Genomic DNA, 19587 nt, shown 5'->3' with positions numbered 1-19587 from the left:
AGAAATGTTTATGTATCATAATTTAGTAGGGTGTACATTACCGACACTTTCTTCCAAGTATGATAAGGATGCGTCAAATAGTTTTAAAGTACTACAAATAGTTTTTAAATTTTTAAATTAAACACCCTGTAACTCAGTAAGAAGCCACATTTTATTCCAGTGATTTGGGTTAAATCTTAATATTTTGAGGTCTATAATCTACAACTCAGAGATTGGACATTCTTAAGAAATCACCCTGTATATTTGATGATACAATACGCTCACATTTATCTAGCCTGGTCTATTGTTAATGTGTCTGGTTAGAATCGGCGCGAATCAGTTGCGTTAGGTATGAAGTTGAAGCGCGCTGTTGCCATTTATAGAGTGTATATCTAATTCAAAACTAAACAGTGTGTATATAAATAATTATTTATTATTTTTATCTTTAGATATCACGGAATCGCAATTAGAAATGGAAAATTATGGTACCTTCGAACCAAATAGTTCGATTCGAAGGGATAGACCTGGAAATCCGATTTTATGCGAACTGGACAACAAAAATTCCGATAATAAAGACGATTCCGACGATGATAATACTTGTATCGAATCGATGAGTCAAATAGAAGCTTATATAGGTGGTTCGCGGGTCGTACCTCCAGATAACATAAAAAAAGAAACGATTTCACCCAAAGTTAAAGGTAATACGTCCCTAAATATTAGTATCGAGACTTTGAGCCAAATAGAAGCGTTTATTAAGAAACCTTTGCCACCGAGGATGTCCGATAGAGGTTATCAAACGAAAAAGAAAACGGAAAAAGAGAATGAAGATGGACCTGAAACTCTGAGCCAGATTACGTCGTTTATTGCCAAGCCACAAGGCATAAAGATAAAAGAAGAGAAAAGACTGAGTCATATGGTAAGTACGTCATCCAATTTGACGTTTTCACACGGTGTTGTCATATTGCATGATGAAAAATTCATAGACGAAAATAATCAGTTCTTGTAATGACAATTTTTTATTATTAAATTTAAACAACTTGACAAACGATTAATAATGGTATCTTTTTGATATAAATAGATTAAATAATTGCTTATTGGTAGTATTTTTGGTTTGTTAATATAGTAAAGTGTAAAAATTATAGACACTAAATTCTGAGAAATGATAATGGACAGCCTAAGTCTGACGTCACAAATGTCACAAAATTGGGAGGAGCTTATATTGACTCCAAACATTTTGTTTTTAACGTTAAATGGCCATAAGTAATTTTTATTTATGTGCTTTGTGTGGCAAAATAAGACTTCATTTAGGTATTTCGTTAAAGAAACGTGTTAATTAAGAGATTTTTATTCGTTTTTGCTCAGGTGGTTTTTATTCCTTAGTGGTTGAAAATAAACATAACCTCAAAACTGTTTACGTTCTAATCATTGCATTAAATTAACTCACTTGGGCAAAAACGAATAAAAATCTCTTAATTGGCACGTTTCTTTAACTAAATACCTGAAAAGTCTTATTTTGTCACACAAACCACGTAAACAATAAATTAAAAATTCCTTATGAGTGTTTAACATTATAAACAAAATTGTTTGGAGTCAAATATAAGCTCCTCCCAATTTTGTGACGTCAAGACTTGGGATGTCCACACAATACTGTTGCCAGGTTGTTGCCACGTGAAGCTTATTTAGCTTTTAAACATTAGTAACATATCGATATCAATTTATTCATTTTATTTAATGTGAGCAGACTGTAGTTAGTTCGTATAGTCCGCTGTCTAAATTATTCAGTTGTATTATGGCCTATCTCGTATCGCCGTCCCGGAAGAACAATGACGTAACTGCAAATTTTGTCAATTCCTGTTTAAAGCGTAATTAACTTCTAAAATTTTGTGTACAGTTGATACAAAAACAACAGAACTGTAACCATGTGCTGAGCCAGTACAGGGTAGTTACGTCGTTATTGAAATACGCGCCATTTTAGACCTTGTTTCAGATGTACAATGACGCAACTGTAGATAGGGTTGAAAATCGGGGGATTAAATTAAGATAATGAAATTCGAACCAATAGGGATGAATTCGTTGTAAGAATAAACGCCATACTAAGTGTTTAAAAATCGTTTTTTTTTTCGTACAGAAAAATTATAAGATGAACAAGGACGCAACTATAGAGAGGGTTGAAAGTGAGGGGATTAAATTAACATATTGAAATTCGAAGAAATAGGGATTGTAACATTCTTGTTTTTCTTTGAGAAAAATTTCTCACTTGTGCTCAAAATTATTCTGATAGGTGAGAGGAGTGTGTAACGTTACAAACGTCACATCTTTATTATTTTATTTTTAAATAATTATTTTACTTTATTTTCTTTAATATTTCATTAACAATAATTTTCTTCCATTTGTTTTACCAGTTTTCTTCGTTAAAAACTCGTTGGTGCCCTCTTTTATTATCTTCTATTTACTGTATCTCTTTTCATTTAAATCATCAAATGAACATACTGAACGTACCCCGTATATTCTTACTCTGTAAGTATCTGTCTTAATACGGAACATGCCTACCTCTCTACAGTTCACGCTGTCATTTCAATTCTCAAAATGGTGGGGGTAATATTATAAATGGCAATTACAGAGCTGATAATAGCTATCTATTTCCAAATCAAATCTTCTCTTGGGGTAAGAATATTCATTTTTTTTTTCTTGTAATCACAGTTCAACATCTACAGCTTTTTCTAATATTTTTTATATCTAACCTCCTATCTAAAAGCATGTGTTCTGATATTTTAGTTTTAAATAGATCTTTTTAGTTTACATGTATGCACGTTTAGTAATCAAGTTTCAACTATTCTCCTCATCTTAATTCCATTTAATTTACCCCTTGCAATCTGCTATTCTTTAAATACTTTTTGGCAAAGGGTACCTTTTCTTCTTGATGTCAAAACTTATACACGCATTATTCTTCTAGTTTTTGGGATAAAGATCACCGTCCTCCCTCTGGGAGCTTCAAAAAAGCCTATCGCCGGCGATGACACTAAGGCTGACAACAAAGGGACCATAAAACCCTACGTTGGGCGCCAGTGAAACGAAAAAAGCGATGGACTACTCCAGCTAATTGAAATAATATTCGAAAATATTACCTCAATCATCCAAGATAGCCATCGCTACACCCTTAGCTTAGCTCAGTCTCTCAGGTGTGTGTTCGTCTTGTCCTAATCTTAGAAATGAACTATGAAAATTCAGAATGGAAGCAAACAAAACAATATTTTTACCTAATCATGTTTATTGTTCATAAAGATATAATAAAAATGTGACTTATTAAGTGCATTAACAAATATATTCAATTTCTTGCCAAAAACTAACAATTTGTAGATTATACTTGTGGCTTTGGTATCTGGTTCGATGGTAACTTCTTGATGTCGAATGGTACTACTGTAGACTTCTTGTAGACCTGGACAGATGTTCGGCCCTAGGCCCCTGCAGCTGGAGGTGGTAGTCGTTGTAGTCTAGATTTTATGGTCCCATTGTTGTCAGCCTTAGTGTCATCGCCGGCGATAGGCTTTTTTGAAGCTCCTAGAGGGAGGACAGTGACCTTTATCCCAAAAACTAGAAGAATAATACGTGTATAATTGACATCAAGAAGAAAAGGTACCCTTTGCCAAAAAGTATTCAAAGAGTAGCAGATGGCAAGGGGTAAATTAAATGGAATTAAGATGAGGAGAATAGTTAAAACTTGATTACTAAACGTGCATATATGTAAATTAAAAAGATCTATTTAAAACTAAAATATCAGAACACATGATTTTAGATGGGAGGTTAGATATAAAAAATATTAGAAAAAGCTGTTAGATGGTAAACTGTGATTACAAGAAAAAATAATAATGAATATTCTTACCCCAAGAGAAGATTTGATTTGGAAATATGAGCTCTGTTATTGCCTTTTATAATATTACCACCACCATTTTGAGAATTGAAATGACAGCGTGAACTGTAGAGAGGTAGGCATGTTACGTATTAAGGTGATACAGTAGCGATCAACAGGTAGCCAAAACGTGTTCCAAGATTGCGGCTATAATTTTGAATATTTTTTCGAGATATTTGGCACACGTATTCGTAATATAATAAAGAATGGCGGTACAGAGCCCAATTTGAAAAATATATTAATATGTGGAAATTACTCTGTAATTAAATACAATATTAAAAAAACGAGCCTGTACTGCCATTAAGAACAAAAAAATACACTTTCTTCAAATAAACTTTTTTATCCGATGCCTAGATTTTGTGTCATTTTGGAACTACTAATGAAATAAAAAATTTTAGTAGTTCCAAAATGACACAAAATCTAGGCATCAGATAAAAAAGTTTATTTGAAGAAAGTGTATTTTTTTGTTCTTCTTAATGGCGGTACAGGCTCGTTTTTTTTAATATTGTATTTAATTACAGAGTAATTTCCACATATTAATATATTTTTCAAATTGGGCTCTGTACCGCCATTCTTTATTATATTACGAATACGTGTGCCAAATATCTCGAAAAAATATTCAAAATTACAGCCGCAATCTTGGAACGCGTTTTCGCTACCTGTTGATCGCTACTGTTTCCTCTTAAGACAGATACTTACAGAGTCAGAATATACGGGGTACGTTCAGTATGTTCAGTTGATGATTTAAATGAGAAAATTAAATTAAAGAGATATAGTAAATAGAAGATAATAAAAGAGGATAATAAAAGAGGGCGCCAACGAGTTTTTAACGAAGAAAACTGGTAAAACAAATGGAAGAAAATTATTGTTAATGAAATATTAAAGAAAATAAAGTAAAATAATTATTTATAAATAAAATAACAAAGGTGTGACGTTTGTAACGTTACAGGATAAAAACAAAAGTCATCATTGTAAAAATAAATGCCATACCGATGCTCCTGGACGATTACTCTTCATTTAATCACTATTTTAAATATTTAAAAAATTTAAGATCAACAATGGCGCAACTGTAGATAGAGTTGAAAATGGGGGGATTAAATTAAGATAATGGAATTCGAACCAATAGGGATGAAAATAAAAGTCATCGTTGTAAAAATAAACGCCATACCGATGCTCCTGGACGATTACTCCTCATTTAATCCCTATTTTAAATATTTAAAAATATATTTTTTTTGGTCTGAAGAATTTTGCTTTTTGCAGGTACGTCATTCTTCTTCCGAATCGGCGATATATTTGTTTAAAAATTTCTTGGCGCTAGTGAGAGAATAGTATATATATACAGGGTGTTTGGTAAAGAATGGGCCATAGCTTAACCTTAGATTCCTGAGGTTAAAATAGGTGGATTTAAGTTAACTTACCTTAGTGGAAACGTTGATAATAACGGAAATACAGGGTGTCAAAGTTAAACTTTTATTTTATTTAGTTTTGAATATTTCCTTACAGGCATGTGACAACAACACGAAATTTGGTAAGTGGTGCTGATATTGTAAAATCTACTAAATTATGTTAACCAAACGTTTCTGGCTACTACCAGAGGCGTACGACGGGGGAACGTGAATGGTTGACCCTTCCCAAATTCTACGCCACTGGCGGAATTGCTATTTTAGTGCAATTTTTTTATTTTCCAATACCTTCCATGTAAAAAACATAATCTTCATTCGTAACGATAAAGCCATTAGTTTTCGAGATATTTGAAGCTAAAAACGAAGGAGCATAATACATTAATCAAAATAAGTGTGCCTTTTCATTTTTAACTTCAAATATCTCGAAAACTAATGGCTGTATCGTTACGAATGAAGAGTATATTATTTGCATAGAGAGTATTGGAGAATCTAAAAATTATGATAAAATAGCAGTTTCATCAGTGGCGTAGAATTTGGGAAGGGTCAACCATTCACTTTACCCTGTCGTACGCCTCCGGTATTAACCACAAACGATTATTTAACATAATTTAGTAGGGTGTACAGTACCTACACTTTCTGCCAAATACCATAAGGATATTATGTCAAAATAGTTTTATAGTACCGGGGAAACATAGTTCTTAAAGTTTTAAATAAAGAATAAATTGTAAAAAAAAAGAATACTTTAAAATAATTTGACATATCCGTGTGATACTTGCCAGAAAATGTAGGCACTGTACACCCTACCAAATTATGTTAAATAATCGTTTCTGGCTACTACCAGAGGCGTACGACAAAGGAAAGTCTTCCCAAATTTTACGCCACTGACGAAACTGCTATTTTAGCATAATTTTTAGATTCTACAATACTTTCTATACAAATAATATACTCTTCATTCGTAACGATAAAGTTATTAGTTTTCGAGATATCTGAAGTTAAAAATGAAAAGGTACAGTTATTTTGATTAATGTATTATGCTCCTTCGTTTTTAGCTTCAAATATCTCGAAAACTAATGGCTTTATCGTTACGAATGAAGACTATGTTTTTTTACATAGAAAGTTTTGGAGAATCAAAGAATTGCACCAAAATAGCAATTCCGCCAGTGGCGTAGAATTTGGGAAGGGTCAACCATTCACGTTCCCCCGTCGTACGCCTGTGGTAGTAGCCAGAAACGTTTGTTTAACATGATTTAGTAGATTGTACAATACCAGCACCACTTACTAAATTTCATGTTGTTGTCCCATGCCTGTCAGGAAATATTCAAAAATAAATAAAATAAAAGTTTAACTTTGACACCCTGTATTTCGGTTATTATCAACTTTTGTACTAAGGTAAGTTAGCTTAAATCGACCTATTTTAAGCTCAGGAATCTAAGGTTAAGCTATGGCCCATTCTTTACCAAACACCCTGTAATTTGTAAAAGTTATTGGATACAAGTAGCGCTACCTCTCACTCTTACAAGTAAATTTTTGTGCGCTACTGGAAGACCAAGAATATCTCTTGGTCATGACCACGTCCTAGAATTTAGTGTCTACAATTTTGATACTCAACTATAATACATTATAGAAGAAAATTTTTATATCTTTACAGAATTCATCAAACAATATTACCAAAAGTCGGATCACCGGCGTTCATAATGAATTATCATTTAATTCAACACTGAACGAAAGAAATCTGTTAAGTGATGTAGACCAGAGTTTTGCATTGCTAGAGTCTAAAAGCTCTAGGGTTAAAAGGAAACCGACCTTGGGTCCAGTTTATGAAGATGTCAAAGTAAATGTTACATTGCATCGAAGAAGCATGCAAGTTGAAGAGAATAATGATGATACGTTCATTGTGCCAACTAAGAAGCAACGAACGGGCAACGACCGTAACACATTACGTAAGTATTTATACAGGGTGTCCAGAAACTCTCCCGACAAACGAAGACTGGAGATTCTTCAGATAATTTTAAGACAATTTAACCCAATTCACCTAGTCCGAAAATGGTTCCTAAGGGAGATAGAGCTCTTTGAAGATGGCGTCTTGGAATTAGTTTTTCTTAAATATCTCCAGAACACTGTTATTTAGAAAAACGAAAACTGGTACGCTTATTTATCTTCCAGAGATAAATCAACTACATCAATTATGAATTTCTAGCAACGGTCGTAAGCGCTCGTTCTGGGTAGGGCAACGGTTATTTTATCGTATAACTTTTTTTATCTTTAACTTCTAAGCATTTTTTATACTGGATTATTAAATTGGAAGGTATTCTAGTACTAAAAGGTACTTTCACTTTAAGTCGGTAGGGTGCACCGTTTTCTAGAAAAATCGATTTGAAAATTTTTCGTTTGTTGAATTTGAAAAAAATTTTCAGAAAAAAACTATTTAGAAAAACTAAAACTGGTATGTTTATTTATCTTTCAGAGATAAATCGATTTCCTTAGTTACGAAATTCTAGTACTGATCATATGCGTCCGTTTTGGGTAGGTCAACGGTTATTTTAGTGCATAACTTTTTTATCTTAAATTTTTAAGCATTTTTGATCCATGATGATTTAATTATGAGGTATTCTAGTACTAAAAGTTACTCTTGCTTTAAGTCGGTAAAATACATCGTCTTTTTTTTTTTAATTTTAAAATTTTTTTCAAATTCAATAAACGAAAAATTTTCAAATCGATTTTTCTAGAAAACGGTGCATCCTACCGCCTTAAAGCAATAGTAACTTTTAGTACAAGAATACCTCACAATTTAATAACCCAGTATCAAAAATGCTTAGAAGTTAAAGACAAAAAAGTTATGCGATCAAATACCAGTTGCCCCACCCAAAACGTGCGTCTATGACCGGTACTAGAAATGCGTAATTGATGAAATCGATTTATCTCTGGAAGATAAATAAGCGTACCAGTTTTCGTTTTTCTAAATAACAGTCTTCTGGAGATATTTAAGAAAAACTAATTCCAAGACGCCATCTTCAAAGAGCTTTAGCTCCCTCAGGAAGCATTTTCGGATTAGGTAAATTGGGTTAAATTGTCTTAAAATTATCTGAAGAATCACCGGTCTTCGTTTGTCGGGAGAGTTTCTGAACACCCTGTATAATTTATTTTACTCAATTGAAGTATTCAATGTTTCTATCGATACTGAATGGTGAATCGTCAAATAACCTATAGGAAAATCAATGGGAAATTCTAAACTGATGAATTCCGGACGCCTGAAGACGTCATGCGCACTCGGCTGTAGTAACGGTATGACGTTCGTAGACGTCATCAGCAATCAAAAGGTTAATAGTGTAGAGGTAGGAATTTTTGTGCTGGATGTTTCCTATTCTGAATCTGTCAAAATGAATCTCAGTAGAGCGAATTTACTTACCCAGTGATATGCTCCCATATCATACCCAGTGATATGCTCCCATATCACTGACTTTACCACACATGGCCACACATAGTGCAGAATGTGTATAACGGGTTGCGTTCTGTCACAATGATGTTAGATACATATTACAATATGTCGATTGTCAATATTTTTATTTTAGCTTTGTTCCAACATGAACTTTTGGACGGTCCACGACGATCACCGTCCTGCGCAGTACCATGGAACGTATTATTTCGTTCCCATGGAACCCATAGAACGTTAATTATCTAGTAACGAAACGGTAATCTGACGGTTCTTGGTCGTGTTGGAACAAACCTTTTATGATTTATTGTTTAAAAAGTAATAAAGCTCATGAAATGTACTCAGTTGAAGAAAAATCAACATTCGGGCACTAGTAAGTGCGAACATTCTCAGATCTTTATTTAGCGTAAGACATTTTAATAGACCAATTCCAATTAATTTAATAATTAAAAGGATGTCTGGCCTGCAATTGTTCGAGAACTTATTTTAGGATTTTTAACTACTGCTGTTAATACATTGATTTTGTTTTGGTTTTCTAATTATCGTGGTAACTCAGTAATATTGTGTATAAAGGTGCAGTTAGGAATCCTTTGAGTTGTTGAATGACTTAGAATTAGTCTATACGCTCTGAGCTTCGCTGGTAGCGCTAACTAGCGGATTACTAATGCAACCTTCGCCGGAAATTTTTAAATGTATTATTTAATTTTTATCGCGTAATATTTACAACGCAAAAAAGTAATTAAATCGTAATCGATTTTTTTAAGATTTTGCTAATCATTTTGACGTTCTATTGATGAAATATTAGCTTCTTACTTCGGATACTTTCTAAATTATCGTGTAGATGGCGCTTAGATTAATAGATTAATTTATAATTACATATTACGAAATATTAAAAAACCTTAAATTCAGTATTTAAAACGTAAGTATATTTAAGGTAAAAATATATACCACAGCTTTGACCAACTAATATTTTTTCCTATTAATGTTTTTAATTTCAATGTTTTAAATTAATCACTTTGACATTTATGTCAAAGGACATCGCACACATCTTATGGAAAATATAATGTCACTCAAATTCAATAAAATTTATACGAATAGATGCGTTTTAAATTAATGGTCAAATCTTATCATTGCGCCAACTCTATATTTTCAATAATAAGAGCAGAAATTGATATAAATAAATCTGAAATCAAATGGGTACGTACATAATTTAGAGAGAGAAAACATATTTTAAAATACCCAAATTGTCGGTACTCCATAAATCAGCGGATTAGTTTCACTAATCCGCTTAGACCCAGCGGGGTTTAAGCTCTTGTGAATAGCACCCAGAGCAATAGTAATTGTAACTGACACTTTTACTGACTCAAAAAATGTGATTTCGATAAACTTTAATTGCAATTTGCGCCGTAATTAATCATAATTAAGAGTTGGCGCAATGATAAGATTTGACCGTTAATTTAAAACGCATCTATTCGTATAAATTTTATTGAATTTGAGTGACATTATATTTTCCATAAGATGTGTGCGATGTCCTTTCCAACATTAGTTCACTAACTTGTCACCTGGCGCTCACGAACTTTTAAATACCCCCTCTACGTACGAGCTCACAGCGTATAGGGAAATCTTATTTTATTATTGCTACTTGTTCGTCAATTGAGTACATTTTATCAACTATATTGCTTTTTAAACAATAAATCATAAAATAAAAATATTGAAAATCCAAATATTGGTAATATTATGTAACTTCATTGTGACTAAACTCAACCCGTTATACACATTCTGCGCTACGTGTGGCCTAACTTTTACAACAATACTCTGGCAAAGTACCCCGCACAAACCTTATGGAAATTAGGTCCCAGTGGGTTTCGTTCATACTTTGGGAAAATACTCTTTGAAGCATCCTGATAAAAAGTTCTCATGGACACAACTCAATCGTATGAAGGATTTTCAAGATATAGAGGCACAAACTCGGAAAATTATAAGATTTACTGGGTATTATTTATTTATTTATTTATTTATTTATTTATTTATTTATTTATTTATAGTATTATACAATTGACCTGGCCTCTTGTGACTAACCAGGTCGTTTCCTGATGGGATTACAGTAGTTTATTACAATATTATTACTTTAAGAATTTTTTCTATTTGACTAATTAACAATATAGCCCTAATCTACTACTAATTATGAAAACTACAAATTGTAAACAATTCTAATAAACAATTCTAATGAACAAATAATAACAACTAAACAAAAACTAATAAACAAAAGATAAATTATTACTTTTTTTTTAACATATAATTTTTATAAAAGTGCTCCCATTTCTCATTCTTAGATGAGAAATGCCAGGCACTATTCATTTAAAAATAGTCACGAATAATTTTAAGTGCAGGTCTAATCGACTTTATGATATTCTCAATGGTATTTCGGTGAGCCTCAGACCATTGAGTTTTAAAATTTCAGGTTTTTAGTTTATTTTTTTTTTGTTTGATTAATATTTTTTTTTATTTTTGATTTATTTTATTTTATTTTATATTTGATATTAATTTTTAATTATTTATTATATAAATATTTATTTAATTATTCCAATATTTTATTTTATATTTTTATATGTAGTTTTAATTTTTTTTGTATAATTTCTTATTCAAATTCATAGAGGTTGGATATTATTTACTTGATTTCTTCTTCGTCTAATATTATATAATTCTAATTGTTTCTTTGATATTATGTCCGCTAAATTATTTAGTGTATTAAATAATTCTTCATTTTGTATTATAGTTTCTATATTTAGAATGAGAAGGTCTCTTCTCATTCTTTGTAGTTCTTGTGTATTTGTTTGTCTTTCGCAAATAAATACTATGTGTTCTGGTGTGCCTATTTCTCCACATTCACAATATTGATTGTCTTTTAAGTTAAATCTATGTAGGTATGTAGGGTACGGACCGTGCCCTGTAAGAAAATGGATTAATCCTTTTTTTGGGTTAAAATAATTTGGTATATTATTTAAATTTGGAATAAAATTATAGAGACGTCTTGCTTTAGGGGAATTATCCCATTCGTTTTGCCATTTTCTATTTAATATTTCTTCTAATTCTCTTTTTGTTCTGATTTCTATTCCTTACTGGGTATTCCAATTCCCTAAGTTACTGGTTATCTGGCAACATGTAGAAGTTTGGATCAAGGAAAAGTACTAGTAGGCTAGGATTTTTTCCTGGCTATCCAATGGCGACCTTTACTTTGACCTTGACCTTCAACGGACGTCATCTTCTAGAGTTTCGAGGGTTTTCGGCATTAAATTGATATAAACAGATTACTCATGAGTTTTTGGGATCGCTAAACATGAATATGCCATCAGAATTCACCTCTGGAGGACGTGGTGGCCACGGCCACTGCAAGGGACGTCACCTTCTAGAGTTTCAATGGTTTTCGGCATTTGATTGATGCAAATGAATTATTGGAGGGTTTTTTAAGGTCGCTAAACACGAATATGCCACCAGAACCGACTCCAGGAGCACCTGGTTACCAAGGTCAATGAAAGGGGCTCCTGAAGTTTCGAGGGTCTTTGGTACTACATTATTTTAAACGGATTAGTTATAGGTTTTTGGGGTTGCTGAACACGAAAACGTGATCCAGCACAGACACAGGAGCACCTGGTACCCAAGACAGGTTATCTTCTGGAGTTAAAAACCTAAGAGTAATGTATTTGATTCCTCCGAAACTCCAGAAGATAACCTGTCTTAGGCACCAGGTGTTCCTGTGTCTGTGCTGATCACATATTCGTGTTCAGCAACCCCAAAAACCTATAACTAATCCGTTTTCATTAATGTAGTACCAAAGACCCTCCAAACTCCTGGAGCCCCTTTCATTGACCTTGGTAACCAGGTGCTCCGGGAGTCGGTTCTGGTGGCATATTCGTGTTTAGTGACCTTAAAATAACCTCTAGTAATTCATTTGCATCAATTAAATGCCGAAAACCATCGAAACTCTAGAAGATGACGTCCCTTGCAGTGGCCCTGGCCACCACGTCCTCCTGAGGTCAATTCTGATGGCATATTCGTGTTTAGCGATCCCAAAAACCCATGAGTAATCTGTTCATATCAATTTAATGTCGAAAACCCTCGAAACTCTAGAAGATGACGTCCGTTGAAGGTCAAGGTCAAAGTAAAGGTCGCCACTGGATAGCCAGGAGAAAATCCTAGCCTACTACTACTTTTCCTTGATCCAAACTTCTACATGTGGCCTGATAACCAGTAACTCAGGGAATTGGAATACCCAGTAAATCTTAAATATTCCGAGTTTGCGCCTCTACATCTTGAAAATCCTTCATACGATTGAGTTGTGCCCATGAGAACTTTTTATCAGGATGATTCAAAGAGTATTTTCCCAAAGTATGAACGAAATCCACTGGGACCTAATTTCCATAAGGTTTGTGCGGGGTACTTTATTATATTTTTGCAAGATTTTGGAATGTGTTTAATTCATAGAACAATAATTTTAACATTTATTTTCAATACGATTTCAGTCCTCTACAAATAGTTCCTCATGACTTTTGATGTAAAATAATTAGCGAAACAGGAATTCAACAATTTAGTTCCCTTTGAATTTCCTAACGATTCTACAATCCGATATAAAATATTTTCAGAAAGTGTTAGAAATCAAAGGCACCAAGACAAAGTGGACAATCTACGTAGCGCCACAGTCTGTTTGTAGCAATCGCTAAAATATTTTAAAAGAACTTTGTCTTTCAGACACAAATGCCTGTGTTTTCTCTCACCACCACTAGATGACACTGCGTAGGTTGTTCACTCTTTGAAATTTTGTCGAGATTTCTGCCATCTCCAAGTCTATTATTTAAATATTCATTATGATATTCTAGGTATCTCAGAAATCGAATTACCAACAAAAAAGTCGCAATCTAAAAGGTCAAAAGTACCTTCACCAATTCCAGAAACCAAATCGGATACGAAGTCATCGAATAAAGAAACGAAAACAAAGACCAGCAGTACAAAAACTTCCTCAAAATCCTCAAAAGATAACGATTATTTACCTAAAGATAATAAAGTACAAAAAGATGCCGAAGAAGTTAAAAACAGTCCGGAAAAAATAAGAAGAACTACTAGAACCACTGCCGGCAAGACCACGAAGAAGTCGAGTATAGCAAGTGGATATAGTAAATCATCCAAAAGTAAGGAGTCCACCGAAAATAAACCTTCAACTTCAGAAGACATTAAATCTGCAGAAAAACGAGCACCGAAAGCTAGAGGAAGGACAAAAAATAAAGAAACAGAACCAACAGCTCCAAAGAGCAAAAGGCAAAAGTGAATTAAGTTATTTATGCATTATATTATTTATATGTAATTAATACAGATACTTATATTTTTAATAAAAATGGGAAAAAACGTACTTGGAGGGATTTCGAATATTGGCGAATATGCCTGAAGTTATCATGAGTTGAATTGATAATGATGAATAAATACCATGTCATTTTTGTGTATATATAGATATAGGTATTCTTTTTCTCATGAGCATCTTTCAGTGCGTCACAGTTTTTCGATTTCTTTCTAACGTATGTGACAGAAAAAAAGGCACTTTTGTGATTAGAGACATGTATAACATTTATTCTAGTTGTCGGTAGATGGCGCTATAATCGAAAAAAAGTTATTTACGAATTATATAATATATCTACGAATATAATCTGTACAATTTATAAGACTATACAAATCAAAGAAAGTATCATTTTATAAATGCAATAAACACACTTGATTTGTTTTATGCCAAATTGCAAATAAAATGTGACAACTGTCAGATTTAACTAAAATGTCATGTTAGAATAAATGTTATAAATGTGTATTATCACGGACTTACCTTTTTTCTATCATTTGTGACGCACTGAAAAATGCTCATGAAAAGAACAATATTGGGAGTTAATATTTTATTAAAATGTATCGCATTCTTTAATTTTAAACGAGCTCTGTAGAGAGCATAATTTTGTTGACCAAAATGATGTTAAATGAATAAATGTATGTTCTTCCTGTTGTTTGTTTTTCTTTGGTTTAAGAACACCAGATAAGTCACTTTTTCGGTTGTATATTACAACATTATTTACAACAGACTTATTCATAGTAATGAACAAATAATAGTGAAAAAATTAAACTATAGGCTATTGATTATATTCAAAATAAGATAGCTAAAAGGAATTACAACGTTAACGGGGTTTTATTATTTCATGTGGTCAATGGACATCTATATATGAAAAAACCGCGGAGTGCTACCATTTAAAGGGGTGCGTTTTTGAGAAATGGGTGAATTAGTCCCTGGGCACAAGTTATATTAGGGTGAGTTCTATGCACTTTTGGTACAAACATGTCTACAAAAAAAATTGTTCCTGAATAAATTTCCTATCTAAATATCACTATTTAAAGTCAATGATACTTTTTTTACAAAAACATATTCAAAAGAAAAAGCACAAAGAAACCCAAAGAGAGAAATGTTGTTGTTTGTCCCATAACTTCTGTCCACGAGGATATAGGTATAGACATTGCTTTACAGAAAAAGAACCTACATATTTCTTCTTTAAAATGTTGTTTAGTAGGGGTAATTAGGATTTATAGTTTTCGAAATATGATTTTTCAAAGTTCGCCACTAACAGCAATTTTGGACAATTTTCCTTGTTATTTCGCAAATATTGTTCTGTAACTTTTTTCTACGTAACTTTAGGTATATGCAATGGTACACGTAATAGGAATAGAAATCAATTACCTTTAAAATGGTCTACTGTATAACGTTGTATGACTTTTTTTAAAGAGATTATGGTTTTTCAAGATTTTTTACTTTTAACGATTTTTTATAATATAATAAAAAATAAAATAATATTATTATATAATATAAAAAAATATTTTTTACGATTAATTTTGAAATTTCTCATTGTAACTTTTTTTCTTCTACATTTAGGTATATATTATATCATATAATAAAAAAAGTTTATATTGTTTACTTTAAAATGGTGTATTACAAAAATTCTAGGATTGTTTTTGAATAAGATATATTATTATTCTTCAAAATGTAATAATTACTTGCAACGATTTTTGATTTTAGGATTATTTTTTAAATTTCTCATTATAACTTTCTTTTTCTTGTACATGAATATACTATATATTGCCCAATAAAGGGGGCTTACTTTCTGTTCTTTAAAATGGTGTATCATCTATATTTAAATAATGTGATTCTTTGATATTTTTTTACCTGTATTATTTAAAATTATTTCTTTTACAAAAATTACATAAACATTAGTCTTAGAAAACATCACTTTAGTTAAAATTATTTAAACGTTGACATTTAAAAAAATTTCAAAATTAAAGTCCGTCTCTTTGTTAGCATTAGCTTCAATATCTTTTTCTGACACCTCAGGTATCTTAGAGTTCCCACAATTAGTACCTATGCACATTGCACCCTTTGCAGAAGATTGAACAGCTAATTCGTATCTTCCTACAACCGCAGTTTTTTGTACTTCCTTTGGTACATTTACATGCTATTTTTTCAAGCAAAGCTTGTGGTGCAGGAGCTTTGACAGTAAATATTGGAATTAATCCATATTTTAAAGTTTGCCCGGCCGAGTCAAGTGGATCCAAAGTATTACCTATAAAAAATAAGATTCAATCATAACACACACTCACATAAAAAAGTTATAATGAGAAATTTAAAAAATAATCCTAAAATCAAAAATCGTTGCAAGTACTTATTACATTTTGAAAAAGCATATATTATTCAAAAATAATCCTAGAGTTTTTTATAATTCACCATTTTAAAGTAAACAGAATAAGCTTTCTTTTTTATTATATAATATATACCTAAATGTAGAAAAAAAAGTTATAATAGGAAATTTAAAAAATAATCGTAAAAAATATAAAAACTCGTTAAAAGTATAAAATCTTGAAAAAGATAACCTCTTTAAAAGAAGTCGTACAACATTATACAGTAGAACATTTTAAAGGTAATTGATTTCTATTCCTCTTGCATGTACCATTGCATATGCCTAAAGTTACGTAGAAAAAAGTTACAGAACAATATTTGCGAAATAACAAGAAAAATTGCTGTGAGTGGCGAACTTTGAAAAATCATATTTCGAAAACTATAAATCCTAATGACCTCTTCCAAACATCATTTTAAAGAGAAAATATGTAAGTTTTTTTTATGTGAAGCCATGTCTATATCTATATCCCCGTGGACAAAAGTTATGGGACAAAAAACAAAATTTATTTCTTTTGGGTTTCTTTGTGCTTTTTCTTTTGAATATATTTTTGTAAAAAAAAGTATCTTTGACTTTAAAAAGTTATATTTAGATAGGAAATTTAACTAGGAACAATTTTTATGTAGACGTGTTTGTACCAAAAGTGCATAGAACTCACCCTAATGTAACCTGTGCCCAGGGACTAATTCACCCATTTCTCAAAAACGCACCCCTTTAAATGGTAGGACTCCGCGGTTTTTTCATATATAGAGATTAATTGACCATATGAAATAATAAAACCCCGTTAACGTTGTAGTTCCTTTCTATAGTACATAATCAATAGCCTACTAATAAAGAAACAAAAACCTCAAGACAAACTAGATATCCAATTATTGAAAAAAGAATGTGTGTGTACTTTGTACGCACGTAAGAAGTTATACTTCTATTACATATTATGTGATTTTAACGAAATTGATATAATGTACTTTAAACAGTTTGTTTATATTTTATTTAAATATTAAACTCATTTTAATACTTACTACTTTCCAAAAAATTTTATTAAGACAATACCAAAAATTTAAAAAAATAAAAGAATAAAACGCACACAAACACATTGAAAAATGCCACAAAGAAAAAATGATTGCTGAACGATAATAATTGTTGGCAAAAATTTTAAATACGCATTTTCTGAAAAAAAAATATATAACAAATATACTTACAATTATAAAATGCATAAAAAAATAAAAACTTGCATCGGGATTCGAACCCGCGAATTTGGGGACGCTTTGATTCGTAATCGAAGCCTAGACTCACTCATCCAATTACACATTATTTGTCATGTGGAAAAATAGGGCAACTGAACGTTTTACTGTTTGACAGTTATTCTGAATTTAATCAAATTTTGTAGTTTGATTTTTGTGGAAGAAAATATTAAAATATAACAAAACAGTAAGAAAACAATATATTAGATGAAGATTGGTAGAACTTTTGTTGGTAATCAAATTAAGCATGTAAATCAAAGCATTACATACCTACTAGATAAATACATCTACGCCAAAAAATCATAATATAAAAATCGGACCTAACTTCGGATTTCTCTCTAAAATCCCCATTCTTGAGAAAATAAATTTATTCCAACCTAATCCAAATGTATAATTACAATATGATTATAATAATAACTACTTACCAAATTAGAATGAGTTTTCCTTGTCCAAAAATATATATGAAAACTATTTAAAAAGGCAGTATAACTATTAACTAACTTTTGTTTGTTGTTTCTTTTCCCACAAATTTCAAAACGCAACAACCATAAATAATCAAACCACAGCCGCCATATTGAATAATTTTTGACATGTCATTTGAACATCCAATCAGAACAAAGTTATAATGCGACTGCGCCCAGATTGAAGATTTTAATCATATTAAAATCCACCGTCATATCGCGCCTAAAGAAGTATAACTTCAAAAACGACAATAGACAGTGGGCGCGACCCAAAATAGTGACAATTCTACCTTATCAATAATAGTGTACGAGAAATGTAGGGTAAATTGAAAATGGAATTACAAAACAAATGTATGTATTGTTATGCTCTGTATTTTCTCTCTGATATGAGATTGATCAGCATATTCTTATGTTGATTAATTATTTTAATTAATACTTATGGAAACCAAACCAAAATTAAATAAAACTTTCCAATAAAATTTATTCTCAGGGCTAAATTATATTAATGTATTACCTTTAGTTTGTGGCTTCTAGTATTTCTAGTTGCTTACTTCATCCAGGACAGAACAGGGAAAATAAATATACTCAATGTCATATAAATTCTATAAATATTATTTATTTATCCAATATACCATAAATATAAGATTTAAATGTATGCTAAAACTCAATTTTGTTGCAACTATTTCTAATCTAATAAATTAATCTTTAATTCTGCTATCTCCTTTTTTTAACAAAATGTTCTTAAATAATTCGTTAGATAATTCTTACTAATAAAAAAACAAAATTTACTTTTCACCTTTTGAACAGATTACTTATTTCTTCTTTGAATTTACGAATGACTAAATTATGCTGTAGACAGTGGCGTAGCTGACAGGCCCGCAAGGCGGGGGGCCCCGACGTAAGGAGGGGCCCCTTAAAGCCATCAAGCTTAATACTTCTACTTTCTTTAAATTGGGGACCAAAACATATTTTCCTAATAAGCATCAAAATAGGGAATTTGGAAGGAAGTAATGAAGCGGGTAATTGAAGTAATTCTTACTGTTGCCGGGTGCAGCTTAGCATTTCGTGGACATGTTGGTAGTTTAGATGAAAGTGAATCCCAAAAAGGCAATTTTTTGACGGTGGTTCGTTTACTAGCTAAATATAATCCTGTTTTAGCTAAATTAATCGATAAGAACAATAACTTAAAAACAAATTACTTGAGCCTCCAAATACAAAACGAAGTTATAAATTTGCTAGCTCAAGAAACTGAAAACAGATTCATTACTTAATTGAGTTAAAAAAGTTGTTTTTATTCAATAATTCTTGATACTACTCAAGATATTTCAAAACACGATCAGCTTAGTAAGCTGTAAAAATAACTTGCGATATGATATGTAAAAACAACTTGCGATGAAAATAATTTACCTTCCAAAGCAGAA

At 31.6% G+C, this 19587-nt stretch overlaps 1 protein-coding gene across 2 annotated transcripts in view; it reads left to right on the top strand.

The window, feature by feature from the left end:
- LOC114325364 (uncharacterized) overlaps window positions 1-14750 on the top strand; it is a 44463-nt gene extending 29713 nt beyond the window's left edge. Inside the window, exons 7-10 of one of the 2 annotated variants that reach the window (XR_007698943.1) lie at window positions 429-895; window positions 6938-7229; window positions 13594-14283; window positions 14321-14750. Coding sequence is in view for 1 of the 2 variants with exons in the window: in XM_050654400.1 (XP_050510357.1) it covers window positions 429-895; window positions 6938-7229; window positions 13594-14039 (1205 nt within the window). In the remaining variant the exon portion in view is untranslated. Of the gene's footprint in view, window positions 1-428; window positions 896-6937; window positions 7230-13593 lie in introns of both variants that reach the window. The other variant, XM_050654400.1, reaches the window with a different exon arrangement.
- Window positions 14751-19587: the final 4837 nt, after the last annotated feature.

The sequence above is a fragment of the Diabrotica virgifera genome, chromosome 6 (assembly GCF_917563875.1).
Source record: "Diabrotica virgifera virgifera chromosome 6, PGI_DIABVI_V3a".
NCBI classification, from domain to species: Eukaryota; Metazoa; Arthropoda; class Insecta; order Coleoptera; family Chrysomelidae; genus Diabrotica; species Diabrotica virgifera.
Note: the sequence above shows the minus strand (reverse complement) of the source record. Positions and strands in the feature narration are given on the sequence as shown.